The following is a 20,255-nucleotide window of genomic DNA, read 5'->3' on the forward strand; positions in this document are numbered from 1 at the left end:
GATTTTGATATGTTATATTTAATATATTTGTTGGACTGTTGTCTGTAACCTCAATCATTTTGTATTTGAAAATGATTAAGGTTACAGACAACAGTCCAACAAATATATTAATTTGTAACTCATTTGGTCTTTAAATCTAATATGCTCCGCTAGCTGTGAAAGAATAAGACTGATATTAAATAGGATATTGTTACACATGAACCTGTTTCTGATTCTGATCTGATATATGTTACAGTATGTCACTGTTCATTCATGTTAAATGAAGGTTTCTCTCATTCCTCTGCTGCTGAGTATGCTTTTATGGCTGTCTTTATTTAAGATGCCTGAGCAGAGAAGTGATTCCCATGTCTGAGGATTTTACAGAAGATCTTAAGGTGTTTTAGTTGTAAAACCTGCAATTAAATACCTCGCCCAACTTTTATAAGCTGTTGACCCAACTCAAAGGATTCCAATAATCTGGCTTTCATTGGTGTGTTTAAGTGGCCAACAATGGGTTTAAAGAGTTCTCTGGAAAACATGGAAAACTTGAATATTTGTTTGCATGTAAAGGGTTATTTTGAAGTATGGCTCCTCCCAATATTAGCACATGTTTGTTGATATGTAACCACCAATCTGGAATCCCTGGAATCTTCAAGTAATCAAGTTTTTTTTGCACAAAAGAGAAAACAAAAAGTATCATAGAGAATACGCATCAGAAAAAGAGAATCACGTATTGACATAAATGTGTTTATTTGACCATTTTTATAGACAACAATCTCAAAGACAGTAGCATCTGCCCAAATTATATGTCCAAGGTAATAAAAAATACAAAAATAAATAGCTTAAAAAGGAAGCTGTAATAATAAAATAGTATGGTCCTTCACTGAAGGGATACAGTATAAGCCTAATACTCATTCTGTTTTGTTTTATAACATTATGTAAATTAACATCAGAATAAAAAATCTAATATACATACAAGAGTCTGAAAACATCTGTGAGTGTTTGCATATGATGCATTAACAAAAAAAAGTCTGGAAACGAATCAAAGATACTTTTCACATACACGATAGATAGTATGCTTACGACTTGGTAACTACACCTCCAAACAAACATTTGTAGCATGGCAAATTGTCTGTACCACTCAACACAATTGTAATCCTTGGAATAAAATTAAACTACAGGGCAGAGGGAATTTCTCTGTCATGGGTTTCTCATTATCAAGGCTAATTCACTTTACACAATGTGTAAAATCAAATTCTAACAATTGTAATACATTCTATACCTCTAGTTGGCATTGAAAAAATCTGTAGTCCTTAGTAGCACATTTTAAAGTCCAAAATAATCCTGTTTGAGTGTCACTGATTAGTATTCCTACAGTTCAACACACACAAAAACGCATTTCACAGAGGCTTAATACTCCAATGTATCAATCGTATACGTACCGGCCTCAATACAAGACAAACCCATCTCTTCAAAAGAGCCTTTGCCTAGACCTTTTTATCACCCTTTTATTTATTTTTGTATTGCTTTTTATTAATTCTACCGTGTTGTGTAATGTTTATTTATACTGTTCATGCTCACTACTTGTAGCACTTCGGGATTTGAAATCAAATATGAAGTGCTTTATAAATGGAACCCATTATTATTATTATTATTAAATGGCTCCTTTGAGCTTTGAAGGACTTTGAGTTCTGTGGAGGACAGTTGGAGATATATTTACACTTTGCTGGTGTTGGACAGCAGGTTTCATGCCATTGCTTTAGCCCCACAATAAATGAAAGCAAACTTAGAAAGACATATTGCAGATTATACCAGACTTCATCCAAAAAAGTTAGTTTTTTGTTTCTCTTTCTGGAGAAACTCACACACAGCACCTTCGTCTAACAACTATACATAGCATCACATGTACATCCTGAGGTAGATTTCCATTGTGTCTCAATAGTGGTGTCTAATGTCAACAAAACATGACAAAACAATATTCAGGTAAATTCCCATGATCTGACTAGATGCTACCAGTTAGTAATATGGACGGATTACAAGCACGGGACCCCCGGGCACAGACATGTATGGCTCTTTTGGTGGTCACTTTGTGTCAACTTGTGTCTCTTTGAAGTGGTTTCGGGTCTCTTTGTGTTTTTGATATGTCTCTTTGTGGCAATTTTGAGTGTCTGTAGTTGTTTTTGTCAGTTAGTGTTTGGTATATGTCTCCTTGTGGTTCTTTTGTGTCTTCTGGTTTATGTTATGTTTATCTTTGTGCTCATTTTGCTTCTGTTTGTGGTCACTTTGGTTTAATTGGTGGTATTTTTGTGTCAATATGCGGTCGTTTTTTGTCTCTGTGGTTGTTTGTGTCTCTTGGTATTTGTTTTGTGTTTCTTCTTCATCATTTTGCATCCCTTTGTGATATGTTTTGGGTGGTTTTAAGCCTACGGTTGTTTTGTGTTGTCATTGTGTGCCTTTTTGGTTGTTTGTCTGTGCCTGGAGAGCCCATCCAGTATTCCATCCATGGTTGGTAAATGCAGTCGGACCAATCAGGGAAAGTTCAGTATACTCATGTTCTTCATAAGCATTCTTGGTTGAGACAGTCCCCGGAGACTGGATCTGGGATTTTGTTCAGATCACACTTCTCTGACTCAACAATCTTCCCAGTGTAGTCTATGCACACAACGCTGCGGCGGCGCTCCCCCTGGCCACAAGTTCGTGAGCAGACGGACCAAGGCCCCATTTGCCAAATGGGGCATGGCACATCCCCACAGGGCCTGATGTCTACAGGCTTAAGGTCTCTGTCACAATGGCTGGAAAGGAAGCCTGCGTTGTCTCTGCATTCAACGTTCCTCCGGGACCATCCGGAGCCACAGCTCTTGGAGCACTCAGACCACTCCCCTAGCATCCAGTCAGGTACGCCAAACGGATGGATCATATGCAAAGACGGTGCAAAGGCCTTCCTCTCCTTTGATTTGTTGAAGCTCACATCTCTAGGGATGAAAAAGGTATATTTGACCTTGGGAGGGTTGTCGTCCCCTGCAGTGGCTAGGAGTTGGATGGTGATGGCCTCCTTCAGCTGCCTGAAGCTCTGTATCCTCTCCAGCGTGGTGGAGGAGCCGCTGTACTTCAGCACAGCGCCCAGCACAGGAATGTCCTGCTCCACCCTGGATACAGAGAAGTTACCGTTGAGGATGTAACCGCCACCCTCTCTCTTTACAGCCAGGTAATTCCCATCATGTTTGATTCCTCTGTGGCTCCGCTGTTTGATGTCAATGTTCGTAACGCCAACAGGAATTGTGACAATGTCGCTGTATCCATAGCTGGTGGAGAAAAGACAGAACTGGATTTAGATAGTTTACCCTCTTTTTTATCCTCCCTTAAATGAATAGTTCATTACTTGGGTCTGATAGCTATCTTCCCTAGACTCTTTGAAATGCTCAAAAATACGGCAACACCCATAAATCTAACTACTTTATGGAATTCCTTTTAGATTTTAGCAAATATTTTAACAAAGAGAGCTAGGCTAGCTGACCCCCATTTTTCAGTTTTGCGCTATGATAGCTAACCAACTGCTGGCTGTAGACTTTCATTTACCCAGAATGACCCTGATCAAAAGCCACAAACTGAAACCTGTTGGTCAAACAATAAAGTAATTCTGTATACTACTACTACGTGTTGCTGTAGCCTAACCTTTTGAGACTTTCCCCCTGCTCCATGCACCTTGGAAGTAGTTAAAGCAGTGCCAGAGATCCCTACTAAGCTATTAAAGTGGTAAGAATATTTTCTAATACTCAGGTCGTCAAAGCATTCAAGCTAAATAAATGTTAATAAATGCTTATTAGCAATCCTAGAAAGTGATTAGTATTGGTCCTCTGATGTATCTCTCAGAAATACGGAAAGTGTTTTTTCGATTTCATTATCAGGTGACTTTTGTATTGCTCTGTTTGTTTTGTATCCTAGCTTGCATCTATAAATATATACACTGAACAAAAATATAAATGCAACACTTTTGTTTTTGCTCCCATTTTTCATGAGATGAACTCAAAGATCTAAAACATTTTCTATTTACACAAAATAACCATTTCTCTCAAATATTGTTCACAAATCTGAAAAGATCTGTGATAGTGAGCACTTCTCCTTTGCCGAGATAATCCATCCCACCTCACAGGTGTGGCATATCAAGATGCTGATTAGACAGCATGATTATTGCACAGGTGTGCCTTAGGCTGGCCACAATAAAAGGCCACTCTGAAATGTTCAGTTGTATCACACAGCACAATGCCACAGATGTCGCAAGTTTTGAGGGAGCGTGCAATTGGCATGCTGACAGCAGGAATGTCCACCAGAGCTGTTGCCCTGTGAATTGAATGTTCATTTCTCTACCATAAGCCGTCTCCAAAGGCGTTTCAGAGAATTTGGCAGTACATCCAACCGGCCTCACAACCGCAGACCACGTGTAACCACACCAGCCCAGGACCTCCACATCCAGCATGTTCACCTCCAAGATCGTCTGAGACCAGCCACTCGGACAGCTGCTGCAACAATCGGTTTGCATAACCAAAGAATTTCTGCACAAACTGTCAGAAACCGTCTCATGGAAGCAAATCTGCATGCTCGTCGTCGTCATCGGGGTCTCGACCTGACTCCGGTTCGTCTTCGTAACCGACTTGAGTGGGCAAATGCTCACATTCGATGACGTCTGGCACGTTGGAGAGGTGTTCTCTTCACGGATGAATCCCGGTTTTCACTGTTCAGGGCAGATGGCAGACAGCGTGTGCGGCGTCGTGTGGGTGAGCGGTTTTCTGATGTCAATGTTGTGAATCGAGTGGCCCATGGTGGTGGTGGGGTTATGGTATGGGCAGGCGTATGTTATGGACGACGAACACAGGTGCATTTTATTGATGGCATTGTGAATGCACAGAGATACCGTGACGAGATCCTGAGGCCCATTGTTGTGCCATTCATCCACGACCATCACCTCATGTTGCAGCATGATAATGCTCGGCCCCATGTTGCAAGGATCTGTACACAATTCCTGGAGACTGAAAACATCCCAGTTCTTGCATGGCCAGCATACTCACCGGACATGTCACCCATTGAGCATGTTTGGGATGCTCTGGATCGGCGTATTCGACAGCGTGTTCCAGTTCCTGCCAATATCCAGCAACTTTGCACAGCCATTGAAGAGGAGTGGACCAACATTCCACAGGCCACAATCAACAACCTGATCAACTCTATGCGAAGGAGATGTGATGCACTGCGTGAGGCAAATGCTGGTCACACCAGATACTGACTGGTTTTCGGACCCCCCCAGACCCCCCCCAATAAAGCAAAACTGCACGTTTCAGAGTGGCCTTTTATTGTGGCCAGCCTGAGGCACACCTGTGCAATAATCATGCTGTCTAATCAGCATCTTGATATGCCACACCTGTGAGGTGGGATGGATTATCTCGGCAAAGGAGAAGTGCTCACTATCACAGATTTTTTCAGATTTGTGAACAATATTTGAGAGAAATGTTTATTTTGTGTATATAGAAAATGTTTTAGATCTTTGAGTTCATCTCATGAAAAATGGGAGCAAAAACAAAAGTGTTGCATTTATATTTTTGTTCAGTGTAGGTAGAGAAACTATTTGTTTTATTGGCCACTGGTTGTTGGCAGTGTAGGAATTTACGGTGTCTTCTCCATGTCCCCTAGGGGGCTCCGTAGGAATTTGATTGTTCTTCCTGGAAACCGGAGAATATAAAGAGAAAAATCATTTCCAGATTACATAAAGTAGACCATGTTTTTGAATCGGTTTGTTTGTTTGTTTTTCTGTCTGTCTATGCAGGGTTATGGAAAACTGCTGGCCTGCTTTCATAAATCATGGTGGAGGAGTGTATCATTTGCCAGGGAATAAATCAATAATTAATAATTAAGCAGATTCGGATCATTGTGTGCAAACAAGCAATATTTTTCTATCATTCTAACAGCCATTCTTTTTTTCCATGTATTTGTCCCTTTAAAATAACTGCTCTCATTGCTGCAAAACCTTTCCATCAAGATAAGCAAGAGGAAGCAGCGTTTTCGATGCTACAATCTTTCATCAGATTAGAGAATGTCAAAACTATAAACAGTCAAATATAGCATTGATTTTATTTAATTAAATCTGAATTATTTTGGTAGCTAGCTTTTTGTTCTGCTAGTGTGTTGCCCTTGTTTTTTCACTACAAAATGATAGGCAAAACCTTCTAAAAGCCTTTTTCACTCAAAAATGAAATCAATCTACACTGCATTTGTTATTACTTTCATTTTCATATACCAAGGATTTTCAGAGCACTTACGTTGCTTTGTTGTAGGAGCCTGTGATCTTTCGACAAGTGAGCCCACTCCCTCCACACACTCCACACTTATCCAATCTCTTGTTGGACCCAATCACTTGGTCGCAGCCGGCCTTCACACACTGGCCTTGGACACACACCGATGTGGTGTCAGGGCCACAGGTCGTCCCATCAATGACCTGCAGGAACGCAGCAAGTAGTGGTTGTTAATTATTTTAACAAAAGTCAAGCGTGTTCTAAATAGAAGTAAAAATGCATATGTTTGGGAAGTAGTGAGAATAGGACGACAAACATGAGACTTGGGATATACTGCACAGCAGGTTGTGTGACAGGTTGTTCTGATGTAGTTTTGATGTTGTTAGGCCACCCCTTGTTTACTTTAATTCATCAAAAAATAGGATGATGAATTGATAGGTCTGTTGAAAAGCTTTTAACAATGACTCTAACAGGTCCACAAAAAGAGAGATGTGGACTTGGGGTTATTGGTCAAACTCCTTTTCATAGGTCAAGATAATCTTGACTGAAAGAATAATTGTGTTCAAATAAGTCTTTGAATGGGGTTTTCGCTTGAGCTTCCACACAAATAATGCAAATGTCATAGTTATATTAACTCAGGAAAGGCCAGGTTTCCATGTGTCATGTGAAATAATTTGTCAGTGCAAAACAGATAATAACATTTCAGGTGATATCATATTATATCTGCATATATTTCTTTACTTTAGCAGAAATTAGTTGGCCACAGCATTTTGAAAACAATACAGTCGATCGGGACTGCGCGTCTCAGAAATCAGCCTTACTTTAGAGCTTTATTCAGTACACTTCTAGAGAAGCTTTACGGAGACCTTTGACAGCAATGGATTCCTTAGATTTGACAGTGTATTATTACATTGCTTAGTTGAATACTCAATTCTGGTGGGTGACATTTGGACATTCCAGGGGTTTGTTTAATATTCAGACCTCCACTAAGGAGGACGCTCTGACTAATGTGCAGTCATATCAATCCGCAGAAAGTATGGTCAATTTTACGTCAGTTGTGAACACTAAACATTAGTTTTCCTCCATCAGTGAATACCATGGAATACATTGTATTAATAGTATATTTGTGGAGAGCACAAAATGGAAAGAGGTTAGAGACCATCAACCTGTTGGTGTTCTTTTATTTATTTTCACTATAGCTTAAAAATGAGTTTGCTCCTGCTCTGATACTCACGATTATGTCCTTTAAGGATGGTTGTGTTCTCAATCAATTACAATACAAGCTTTTATGTCAGACTGAGTTCTAAGATATATATTTCACCATCGAATGTGAATATGTGAAAAGTATAATGGTTGCGTTTGAGCTGTGAGTGCATCTGCTGTACCTTGGGTTCAAACACCTTAAATTCACTGCTGCCCCTGGCCCTGCAGAACAGCTTGCATCTGTCTCTGGGAGAAACGCCGGCGTACTTTGGGATCCACTGTTTCATATTCCCATTGTAGTCCAGGTAGTTAGGGCTGTTGTACATATCACACTGCTCCTCTCTGAAACTCTTTCCTAAGGTAAAGGGGTAAAGATTAGTGGACAATACACTGAGGTCTACTATGGAAATGAAATCATTCAGATTCATAAAAAAACCTAATGTGCATTTAAGACAATTATACAAGATCATTTCAGTAAAAATAAGAATCACAAGAAGAAATATAAAGCATATCGTTTAAAAGGTAAAATGTAAATGTCACTATTAAAATGCTAAAAAATACTAAAAGTGTCAAAAGAAATGAATCAGTAACCTATTTATAATGAATTGATCCATGAGACGACATCTCTACAGAAAGGACGTGAATTGATTCTACACAAGAATGCATGATCTTTATCATTTCATTATTATTGCATGTTTCCATGGTTTTATTGTATTTGTCTACCTTGTCAAAAAGGTCTGGTTAAACCATTAAATATTTGTCAAGACATATTTGTTTACCTCCTTCAAGAAGGTTATGTTTTCAGCTTTGTTTGTTTCTCTCTCTGTCAGCAAGATTATAGAAAAAAACTAGTGGAGGACAATTCATGAAATCTGTTGGGAGGATATAGCCTGTTAAATTATACAGTGGATCTGAGTATTTTTCACTTTCATTAACATTGCAAAATAGGAAATAGGTCTGCACACTACATTTGCCCTTGTAGTTATTATATTGAATATATGATATGTATATGTAAAACCCATCCATTTTGATTGTAACTTGCCAAAACAAAAAGGGGAAAAAATGCACCAAAAAAGTTACATTACATGTCACTTGTTAGACGCTTTCATCCAAAGCGACTAACATACTCAATCCCCACAGGAGCAATTTGGGCTGAAGTGTCTCAGGGACACACCGACATGCTGACTGCAGTGGGGTTTGAACCTGTGCTCCCCTGATCTGAACACCAACGCACTAATCTACTGCGCCACACACCTCCCGATGGAAAACTTTAGGCCTTGAAACTAATTCACCAGCATTTAAAACGGTATGACTTCCTTGAAGTGAATATCTGCACGTTCCTTGTTGTTTGGAGTTTGAATCTTTATGGTTTTTACACTTTGTAAGTCACTTGTAAGTCGCTTTGGATCAAATGTAATGTAATGGAGTGTATAGAATCATTCAGCATGCTTGAAGCTTTATTTTAAAAACCTGCCTATTGCTTATTCTCACCTTCGTCTTCGTCACAGGGCTGCGTGTTGCAGGACTGGTACCGAACCCTCTGTCCCTCACAGTACTTCCCTCCGTTCTGCGGGACAGGTTCAGTGCACTCCCTGTGGGAGAACTCCACCCCCCCTCCACACGTCCTGGAGCACTGCTGCCACGGTCCCCACAAACTCCAGCCGCCGTCCACAGCCACCTGCGGTACAACACAGCGAGGGAAGAGGAGGGAAAAGAGCAGTCAGAGTAGGTGGTTAGAGCTCAGTGCCAAAGGCAATCTCAGCTGTGTAGCCTTAACCACAGTCTGGGCTTCTGGGTTTGAGGCCGCACAGTGTGCTGGCGTGCCGCGACTCCAGGCTAAATCTGTGTTGAAGTTCGGCACGCGCATGCTGTCTGCCTCTGCCCGCATTCCTGCCACATGTGTCACTCACCACTAGTGGAACCTGCCATGCTGCAGCTTTGGAAGGCATCATTGAAAGTGTGTGTGCATATGTGTATGTGTTTGAAGAGTTAGTGTCCTTTTCCAGCAGTTTATGAGTTTTGACCAGCTAACATCCCAACTGCCAGCACGTCTGGGTTGATAAACAGATGTATGATCATAACACAAGGAGCAGATATCAAGGTGAGCAAGGTAAAATGAAACACTGAGACTTATACATGTTCTTTTAGGAAATAAAAACAGACATTATGAAGCAACTTGGTTTAAACGTACTGAATTCCAAGTAAGTATATTCATAAACAGTCACTTGTGCTTTTCATTTCAGTCACTTGTGCTTTTCATTTATGTAAAACTACTTAAAACTGCTACTTCTGTGTCTTTGAATTGCGACAGCCAGGCTAACTAGGATGTTTTTTCCCCCTAAAACAACCGATTTCCAATATAAATGTTGTTTTGCGTTGGTGAATAACAATCCTTTCATGGTTGGTTTGGTGCTTTACATTGCATTAAGTTTTAGATGTAAAATGTTTCCTTAGCACAAAAAGGACATCTTCTTATCATTCACTACATCATGTAGGTTGCAAGTTCATTTAGACTATTTCCAGGATTTCTGTTGCAGAACAGAGGGTCAAACCTATTACATTTGTCAAAAATAATTCTGTATCAAAAACCCAATGTGAAAACTTAAAACATTGAAAACCTGTATTTGTTGTCTAAAAAGACTGTCTAAAAATAATCCAACAGGTTTTTGCCAACAAATTTGGTAACTTTTTTGTAAAATACAGTGCACTTCAAAGGAAATTACTCATCTAAAAAAAAAAAGGACAATATTTTGGTATTAGAAGCGTTCTGGTTTCCCTTAGAATTCCATGTAGGCCTATAGGCCTATTGACCAATCACGGTTAAGCAGATTGAATACAGGTTTACAGTCTTCTCAAGAGGAATTAGCTTTGTATTAGCTTAGCTAATCGGTTGTAGACTTTGCCCATTGACAACTCAAACTTTATTCTAGCATCTTAAATTGATTATCTGACCTTAATCAATGACTGACACAGTCTTGGCTTGAATATCCTTTAAACAGACACCAGAACCTCCAAAATATTGGCTGTAGTTCCCTGAGTCATATCATTATCAGACTAAAAATAGCAGATGGTTTTAAAGTTGGTAGCCTACGTAACTAAAACACCGATTTGTACATTGTATTGAATGGCTATTACTGTATCTACAATTTAAGTCTAGAGGAAAATGATGAGGGCTAAAAGTTGGGATAACAGCACAAGAAGGAAGAAATTCAGAAGTCAGCTAACTTCTAAGTTTGCGAACATTAGCTAACAGCCACCATACCAGACCAACTAAAGCTGTAGCACCGAACCCCAGAGTGTGTTGAATTAAGCAAGGGAGAGTTTTATCGTTAATGACTTCAAAATGTGGAAGAACACAGAAGCAGACTTACCAAAGGCTGCATCACGTCCTGAGTGGGCATGCACTCTCCGTGGAGGCAGGACCCGTTGAGGCTGCAGGGGGTCCCGTCCGCCCAGGGCAAGCTGCCGTTCTTGGTGGAGCACTGCTGCGTCCCATCCTCCTGACACCACAGCTGGCTACAAATATCACTATCTGAGGAGTTGGGGCATTGGACAAACTCCTCTCCAAACATGTGCTGGCACTGCTGGTCCAGGCTGTACTTGAAGCCCGGCAGCTCGCTCGGTAACGGCATGGTACTCTTTGTTACATCCAGCAGGCAGTCCCCTATGGTCACAACACAAAGAAAAGAAACACTGCATGAGATTATAGTGTGGTTTATGGGGATTAAGGACTTTGGGTGGCATGACAACATTGGGAAATGATTCAGGGCCAAAATGGATAACGTCACTTTTATAGGCTTCCTAGGGTTTTGAATCTTGACATTTGGTAGCTATTTCAAATCAGAAAGCTTTCATTGTCCTCACATGATTCTCTGTTACATTCAATAAACTTTTGTTTCTTGAGTGTTCAATGACGTCCGCAGTTTGGAATGAACACTCTTAGCCACACACTTTTTTTATTCAAACTGATAAAGAACATATTTTGCTGACACCAGCTGTTGCTTTTGGCCGAGGAGGTGAAGAACAGGAAGAAGTCCGTTGCATGACTCATAGGGAAAGAAGGTTCACTGATAGGTCTAGCAAGGATACAAACAAATGTAACATACACAACCAGGGATGGAGAGAGGGAAGCTACATTAAGAAACAGAAAGGGAGTTAGGAGAAGGGGATGTGGAAATCGAGGGCACGATAAACTATCCCTACAACCCATCATTTGAGGGGAGCGACATGTTTGCACAAGAAAGCCATAGTTATAGCAGAAGAGGAATAACATTATGTTTTATTCCTCTCGGAATCAGCCCTATTAAGAGAGTCAGTATTGTGAAAGAGACGTCCATACTGGCTGCTTAGCTTCTGATGTAATCAGTGTGTAATTTCTAGTATGCTGGGGAAAAAAACTCAAATATTTCTTACCATGTCCATTGTCAAAGAACTCTGTGATGTAGAGAGCGCTGCAGGGAGACCAAGGCGCGGTCTTGTTGAGGCTGACAAACAGAGGAGCCATCAGGTGATGACCTCCCAGATCTCCAAACAGCCTCTCACAGGTCTTGGAGTCATCATGAGGCATACTCAACACATGACCTGCAATGGTGATAATGGGAGACACAGTTTCACAGATGCACAGAAAAGTGGTTCTGAATGACTGTAAAATACTTTAAGGCCATATACCTAGCCTTAAATAATAAATGTAAGCTTACCGAGCTCGTGAGCAGCTGTGAAGGCAGCTTGCAGGCCGTTATCCTCGATAACTGAGCAGCTTCTCTTGGGATCGCACATCGTCCCAACATCGGCCACACCCAACGTGTCGCAGCTCTTCTGTCCGCAGATGTCCTTCAACACAAATAACACAGAAAAAACATTGAAACTGGAGCAAGAAAGGTCATATAGAAGAAACAAGATATATATATAATATATATATATATATATATATATATATATATATATATATACTAGGGCTGTCAAACGATTACAATTTGTAATCAGATTAATCACAGTTTAAAAATTAATTAATAATGATTAATCACCATTCAAACTATGTCCAAAATATGCCATTTATTTATGTATATTGTTGTGGAATGGAAAGATAAATGAAAGAAGGCGGATATATCCATTTAACATACAGTATCTATGTTTATTATAACATTTTTCTGCGTGTCAAACTGAAAGACAACCCACACACACCTATCAATCATCAAACCGTGGGGTTTTAATTCATTACGTGTTGATTTCTATCAACGGGGGAGTACTTCAGGAAAGTCGACAGAGGGGGGGGGGCGGCGGCGGCTAGTGGAGTACTTCGTGACCACAGAGTGTGAACGTTGTGATCAGCTGTTTTAGCGCAGTTCTCCAGTGAAGGGGGGGGGGGGGGAGTCTCCCTCCGCAGCCGGTTGGCGTAGTTTTGGCACAATTCCGTTGTACAGACCGACGTTAACAGCAGCCCTGTCTGTGCACACGGAGACCGACTCTGTCGTCCGGTGATCTAACCGCCTTCTGGAAAAGCTTCACAAGTACGCAAATGCGCTTTGTGACACAAGTGACGGTACGCATTTCAGATTACGCACATAACCTGCGTACCAGTTATGTGCACCCCTGTACTACAGCAAAAGTATTCTCCGTCGGGACTTCCTGCAACAACACCACGCCGTTATCAAAGATGTTCTATTGAGAAGACGATCACTACGTGACAAAAGTGTTCAAAACCGTGGCTACTGAAATCAATCTTACTAACTGCTGTCTGTGCAATTTACTCCGCGTGAGTTGGCAGACTTTATTTTGCTTACTTTAACATCATTTTTCATGGTGGGGCTAAGCCATTTCTTGGTATGGCTGTAGCCTACCCCAGCCATACGCTGGCGCTGCCACTGGTGGCACGTATGGGGCGGGCCATTCTGCACATGCGTTAAATGCGTTAAATATTTTAACGCAATTAATTCAAAAAATTAATTACCGCCGTTAACGCGATAATTTTGACAGCACTAATATATACATACTGTTCTTATTCATTGTTCATACTTATACCTATAAATATACATAGCCTACAACAAACAGAAAAACATATGGCTTAATATTATGAAGAATGAAGAAATAAAAATATTGCTGTCATTCTGCATAAAAATGATGACTTCTGTTTGTTGCAGGGAGAGAGTGACTTTCTGGGCGATGGGCCTTTGGAACGATGGGCATTGTTTTCAGAAAACAAGGGGATTTTGGAAAAATTTGACTATTAGGACATTTTCCAGACAATTGTGGTTTCGTAATATTGGGCCTTTGGAACAATGGGCAGTCCGCAGAAAGCCAGGATATATTAGGCAACCTTTAACAAATTCAGCCTGAGAGGATAGGTGTGTTATTGTTATCGTATTGCTATAAGTAACTCAGTAAGATGTCATAGACTACTCCACTGTTTGAGGTTACGTTGCAAAAACAGATTTGTATGCTTGACATTTCTTAAAACTGAAAATGTTTCTTTACCCATATTGTATTATGTCTTTTCAAGGTTACTGTCTAGAACAAATGTGTTTGCCAGAACGCTACTATAGGGCTTTTGCTATACATTGGCTATGTACACTTAGCACAGCAGTGGTTAGGATTAGGGTTGGACAATAATCTCCAGTGGCATACAGTATGTCAATTACAAACAGTATGTACTGTGAATGGTATCTGCCTGTGTACCATGAGTAACATACCATTTCTAAGTACCATCAGCCAGTAGAACCACAGCGGCATTGCAAAAATGAACAGTGACAAACATATCACTTAATGTAGAATAGACTTATGCTAATAGAACAAACATATCATGAGAGATGATGAGACACTTCTGTATTGGAACCAATTCAACAATGTAATTCATATCAGTGTAGGCCAGGGCATTTTCATGGTCAACCAGTGTAGCATTCACAAATATTGGCTCTAACCACTGTTCTAACCCTGAATAAGGACTATCTCCCTTAAAAGGAGTGCCCATTTGCTTAGAAACAGCTGGCAAAGTGAACTATCAAAGAGTAAAGACATTATTCTGTCAAATGTTAAATATATTAAGAGTATGGGCAGCCCTTTCATTGTTATTTTAAATATTCGGATGGCCGACCCTCATTGCTTATTTGTGTCCAGTTGTTTTTTCTGTCACTCTTTAAGAGACAAATCAAAAACATGATTGCTCAGTGTTTCCGTCATAAAAAAGCAAATAAATAAACTCAGCATGCAGCTATGACCTTAACTGTGGTTTATCAAAAATCCTTCCTTGCTCCATAAGACGCCTGGCTGTGTAGGACGAAGACGGACACGTCCATGGCCTTTGCCTCAGCCCAAAACCCACAAGGCACAACCCTCTGTGATTCAAAACACATCTGGACTTGGAGCTGCGTTTTGAACACTGCTCAGCGTCTGTTCGTACACCTTGTTCCACAATAGCATCGGTCACTCACAGACACAAAGTAAGATGTAGGGTCGAAGCACAAGCATTTACATTTGTATAGCTTTAGCAGACATATGTACATTTGCCGAATGCAGCATAAGACCACAAAAATGCACAATAATAACTGTTTCCACTGAATGCAACAGAGTGTGCAGTTTCACAACAGCCAGTATTAGCAGCAGCATTCTTACAGTGGGATATATATATATACTAAAGTTAGCTCATCCACAAGGGCCTTCCGTCCTCCACATTTCAAAGCACATCTCCGCTGAAATGGGAAAACCAACACAAACAGGGTTCATGTAAATGATGGCAACAAATCCAGCACAAGACTGCAGAAGCCCATATGTTCTATTCATCATTTGCTCGATCCCGGGTCAGATCTAATGTCTTTCAACCTGTCATCGAATCAAGCTGCATCCAGGGCTATAGAAATGTACTTAGCTGATGTGTTGTGTGCTAACACCTTGTCCACATGCACTTACCGGGTGGAAAAAAGCAGCCAAATACAGTCATAACAAGCCAATCACAAGTCCAACCCGTAGGACTGCTGAACTTATTTCCTGTTGAAGCATCCATAAAGCACACTGTTTACTCTCTGCTGACATTTCCCCAGCTTGGAAAAGTGTTCAACTATTCCATCTTGACGATCCCTTTTCAGCATCCTTAGTTCACCCAAAGAGCCAGAAAGGTTTTCCTTAACCACACCTTGTTTTCTTTTTTGGGTAGCTTAAAGAAAATATGTTTATAATTGTCCCAAAGCAGAGAATCTGGCGCAACTTGCCCTAAAATGCACCTGCGTTACTGTAAAATACTTTGGCTTCAAGTCATTGTTGTGTGGTTTAGTTTGCTGTTCAGAAACCACACTATGTACCACAGCTGGCCTGGGACTGAATCCAGCAGGGATTTATTTGTGACTCATTCTTGCTTCCTTGGGCTATTTCCTTCTGAATGGAGAACTAAATATTCCAGACTATCATGGGTGAGTGCTTTATCCATCTTATAGTACACTGTAAAGCACTCACAACATTGTTTGTGTTGTTTCATACAGTCCGGCGTATGCTCTGAAGAAAGAGTCAACAATCATATCAGATCTTTTTTACTCATACCGATTAGTTTTAGAGCTGTATTTATCAAGCGTGGATGATATATTGTTGGCCTTCTTATGGCTCTGGTTTTTTCCCATCGAAAGAATGTGATTCCAATACTCACTTTATTTTGTTTTTGTCTCTGCCAACTCCCGAGGGAAATATCTGCTCTTTATTTGCTAAATGTTACACAATATTTACCACTAACTTTGTCCGCCTGCTGTTTATTGCTGAGCAGGTACAGTCTATCAATTTAGTTTTTTTAAACTGCGTCCTTTTAATGTTTGCTATGGATGTAGTCATTTGGAAGGGTTAACAAGGAAGTCCAGGACGTACACTGAAAACTGAAATGCTGACTTGAGTCAAATGTATTATGTCAACAAATCAGGTCAGTTAAAAGCAATAGAATTCAAGTTTAACCTAATTTATGTTTTTGATTTAACTAAATAGTATGGCTTTCAACTAACATAATACATTTAATTAAAGTGAAGACTGATAAAGTCTGTGTCCTGTGTGAACCCAAATGCAACAATGTAATTAATGTGACAAATTAATCTGCTGAAGAAGATAGTGCAATCTTTGACGTTAAGTAGACCTTCAGTCAAACTACCTCTCATAGGTGAATAATCAACTCTCAAACTCACCACAATGTCTCTCCTCAAATGATTGTGACATTACCAACCATTCTACTGCTTTGAGAAGAAGCTAAAGCAGCTTTGTCATTGGCCCTCACCTCTCTGGTGAAGAGCATGGCAGTGTCATAGTGCTCTGGATGCCTCTGGCTCGGCGGGTTGAAGAGCTGCTGCCAGGAGCAGAAGTTCCTCAGAGCAACCCCCCCGTTGCTGGAGACCTCCGGGCCGACCTCCTCTTCCTCCACCACCAACATCTTAACCACCACTATGTTGACCGAGTTCTTTATGCTGGGGTGCTTGTAAAGCTGGGCAGCCATTGACATCAGGGTTAGAATGTAGTGCTGCGAGAGGGGAGAGACAGGACACAACATTTAAAGAGTTTAACTTCCATGAACATGAACTTCATTGCTCAAGGCTTTTAAACAGTGTTCACATCCATGTTTGATTAAAGAACCAAACGGATGACGGTCAAGACCTGCTTCTATCAATGTTGCATAATATTATGTCTGTATCTCTGCTTGAACAGACTAAAGCAATTAGCAAACAATTTAAAGTTTTCTGTCATTTTGTTGTCTCATTTTTTACTTTAAGACAAAACAATAAATGCAAATAAACAATCTCCATGTATATGATTTTTTTTTCACTATGACTCATGATATGTATGTGTATATATACCGTACAGTATACTGCTCCTACTCTGACACATGCATTTATCCTGCTAACTTCACAAGTATTGCATTTAAGCTTTAAAATGGCCAGACATGTTTAGACACACTCGAGTCTTGTCACTTAGCCTTGCAACAGTTTGAGGAAAACAGATGCAAGATTTAGGCCAACTTGTCTTTTTCTGTAAAGAATTCAGTAACGTAACTTTTTGGCTGTATTATCTGTAAGCTCTGCCTCCACATTTTTTGTGCACTTCACTATGATTGGGTCTTGGGCCGTCCTGACGGGCTGGGTTTTCCACAGAGCTGTCAGAGTTGTTTTAGTGGAGAGCTGGTAAATCACAATGTGGGAGACTGTGCCATGATGTATCGCAACGTCTTCCATCAGCCTAGCTGCACTCACACTTCTCTTCCTAGGGTATGATGACGTTCCCGCATGAACAGTTTTTCCACATGTGCACATGATGTTGATTTTTGCTAAAACACCCCTGTTCAAACAAAAACAAAAGGTAATGACATTTGAGCGAGTCTGTTTTGTAATTTGTAAAAAGCTAATTGAAAGTCAACTTGTCCGTCTAACCTTTGTCCACCTGAACCTGTTTTCTAGCCTTTAGATACTCACTTAGATAACTGACTTTGGGATGAGGCAGAGGGTCTGGCAGCTGAGGAGTTTGCTAAGTGCAAACAGACTCCAGACTGTGGCAGGATCACAGATTGTTCTACTTTTGTTCAAATAAATCTAGAGTTAAGCTCTGGATTGAAAGAGGACTGATATTATGGATGGAGGATCATTTCAGGATTGTTTTTGTATTCTATCACTATCCATCATATGTATTTGTTCAATTTAAATATTGGATGATTTGGATCAATTAAACAAAGTCATGAATAGGAGTTCATCCAAATTCTAGATATTGTAAGCCTTGTGAATATTCACTTCATGACGCTGAGGCTCTGCTGCCAAATCGTGACCAAGTTCTCAGGAATGTGCTTCAGCATTGTTTGCATTTTTGTTGCCTGACCTCTTTCTCAGCCTGTTGAAATCAGGGAGCCCATCGATTTCCTCCCAAGCCCCCTTAATGCCAACATGTGTTTCATAAAGAGGCACATACAATCCGATTCCTGCACTGTGTGTTGGCTTTGAATACTTGCAAGGAGGATGATGGAACGTTTGGTTATGTGACAGATCTAACGATTGTTTGGGTTCCTATCAACAATGTGTGCCGGGAAAAAAGTTGATCGTGTCTGACCTTTATTTCATCTCCGAAGAATTGGGTCATAGTTGAGTCTGCCACAACCAGGGTCTCTATGAACCGTGGTGCGGAAACAAAGCGTCGCCGGCGAGGTTCCCTCCTTTCCCCGTTGTGCTCCGCCGCCGCCGTCGCGTGATCAAACAGGAGGGGAACACCGTGGCTGTTTGTGAATGTCCTCCTCTTGATGACATGCAGATGCTCGGCAGCGTCTGGCCCCAGGCCGCCGCGGAGTTTGGGCTCAATTAAATACTCTTTCCCCTCCGTTATAAAGGAGCCAAAGATGCCGGCGCACAAACTGACAGCCACCACCGAGCTCTCATCGTGGTCTACATTCCCCGAGTAAAAACAGCTCCTAAGATGTCCTTCACTCTCCTCTGTCTGGTTCATGTATTTGTGGAGATCTGCGACAGGCTGGGCACCTGAAGCGCTGCGTAAAGCGCCAACATCTCTGGCTTTGATGCGCTGTATGGTGAACGAAGGCGCGATAAAGCTGGTATCTGGAATAAGATTAAGTGTCAAATCCTTGCCAAATGCACTGAGGATAAACCTCGGCTGCTCCTCACTCCTTTTCCAAAAGCGACCACTGATTCTTCCATTTATCCGGACAGGTACAATATCCTCTGATTCAAAAGGAGTTGAAAGTGCAGCGTTCATTACGCCCAGGAGTAAAAACATCAAACACACAGTGGAACACATCTTCTGCAATGGAAATTACACTGACGAGTGGTAAAAAATAAATACTTTATTAAAATGAATGTCCTTGATCTCTGGTAAGTGGCGCGTCTTCTCCAATCGATATCTCCTCAGGTCGGGAATCTTTTCAAAATAAAATAGATTGTCCAGCGCTGCAAGCCAATCTTGGTCAAACTATTTAATTTCAGTCTGTCTGAGTTGTCGTTTCTAATTCACCAAGCAAGCTAAGTCTTGTTGTGCCACTCACCAGCACCGCTGCAGTCTGGACACATCGGGGGTATTTATACTTTCTGCTCTTCCCTGGACATGAGGGGGTTTATTTTTGATATCCTCGGTTGCTGGAAATTCTCCTCCCACTCGCACTTCATGAGATACTCGCGGATAAAACGGATCCAATGAGAATAGGCCGACACTCCCCCCTTCTGAAATAGCTTGACAACCATGCTCCTATTATTAACCCAGCGTGCTATATGGCAGCGGCAGGACATCTATACTACGCATAGCTGGAAGTCCGCTGCTTGGGTTATTTCGGAGCCTTGTGTGAGTGGCAGGACCCGACAGAGCCCGGAGCCCCCCAAGGCCGGTCTGCTTTATCCCTGCACAAAGGAGCACCGCTGGACAGAGAAAGGCACTGAGTTTGCATGGAACTGACCGCCACCTTGAACCCTGGGAAATGTACACATCCATACACATTGGTAAAGCTAAAGGAATTATGATGTTATTATTCTTTCATTAACCATAACCCCCCAAAAAAGCACATATGTTTGAAATATAATAATAACAATAATAATAATAATAATAATAATATAAACCTTATTATAAAAATACAGTTACAAAGAATATTATTATTTAGTTATGTTTTCATATACCATAACCCATAGAAAAAGTTAAATGATAATAATAATCACAGTAATTATAATTAAAATAAAAACAATTATATATCACTTTTCAAAACAACAGTGTTTTACGATTTACACAATTTAATCACGAGGACAATTAAAGGAACTAAAAGCCAACCAAAACCAAAAGAAAAACATAGAGTTATTCAAACAT

General features: G+C 40.7%; 1 protein-coding gene across 1 annotated transcript; it reads right to left on the reverse strand.

Annotated features, from left to right (window-relative positions):
• Window positions 1-782: 782 nt before the first annotated feature.
• Window positions 783-19,311, reverse strand: LOC117562157 (A disintegrin and metalloproteinase with thrombospondin motifs 8-like). Its single transcript, XM_034239978.1, has 9 exons — window positions 18,507-19,311; window positions 16,696-16,935; window positions 12,158-12,290; window positions 11,874-12,041; window positions 10,832-11,124; window positions 8,952-9,138; window positions 7,643-7,815; window positions 6,285-6,460; window positions 783-3,281 (listed from the first exon to the last, which is right to left on the reverse strand). The coding sequence occupies exons 1-9, from the start codon at window positions 19,203-19,205 to the stop codon at window positions 2,537-2,539; spliced, it is 2,814 nt and encodes a 937-aa protein (XP_034095869.1). The 5' UTR covers window positions 19,206-19,311; the 3' UTR covers window positions 783-2,536.
• Between the last annotated feature and the right edge of the window lie 944 nt (window positions 19,312-20,255).

This window comes from Gymnodraco acuticeps, unplaced genomic scaffold, assembly GCF_902827175.1.
Source record: "Gymnodraco acuticeps unplaced genomic scaffold, fGymAcu1.1, whole genome shotgun sequence".
NCBI classification, from domain to species: Eukaryota; Metazoa; Chordata; class Actinopteri; order Perciformes; family Bathydraconidae; genus Gymnodraco; species Gymnodraco acuticeps.

Excerpts from the sequence above, each read along its gene's own strand:
- LOC117562157 (XM_034239978.1), bottom strand. The coding sequence starts at position 19,205 with ATGTGTTCCACTGTGTGTTTGATGTTTTTACTCCTGGGCGTAATGAAC. Across the intron at positions 12,291-16,695 it reads CCATGCTCTTCACCAGAGAG|GACATCTGCGGACAGAAGAG; the intron begins GTGAGGGCCAAT and ends TTTGTGTTGAAG. Across the intron at positions 7,816-8,951 it reads GCCCTGTGACGAAGACGAAG|GAAAGAGTTTCAGAGAGGAG; the intron begins GTGAGAATAAGC and ends CCTTTACCTTAG.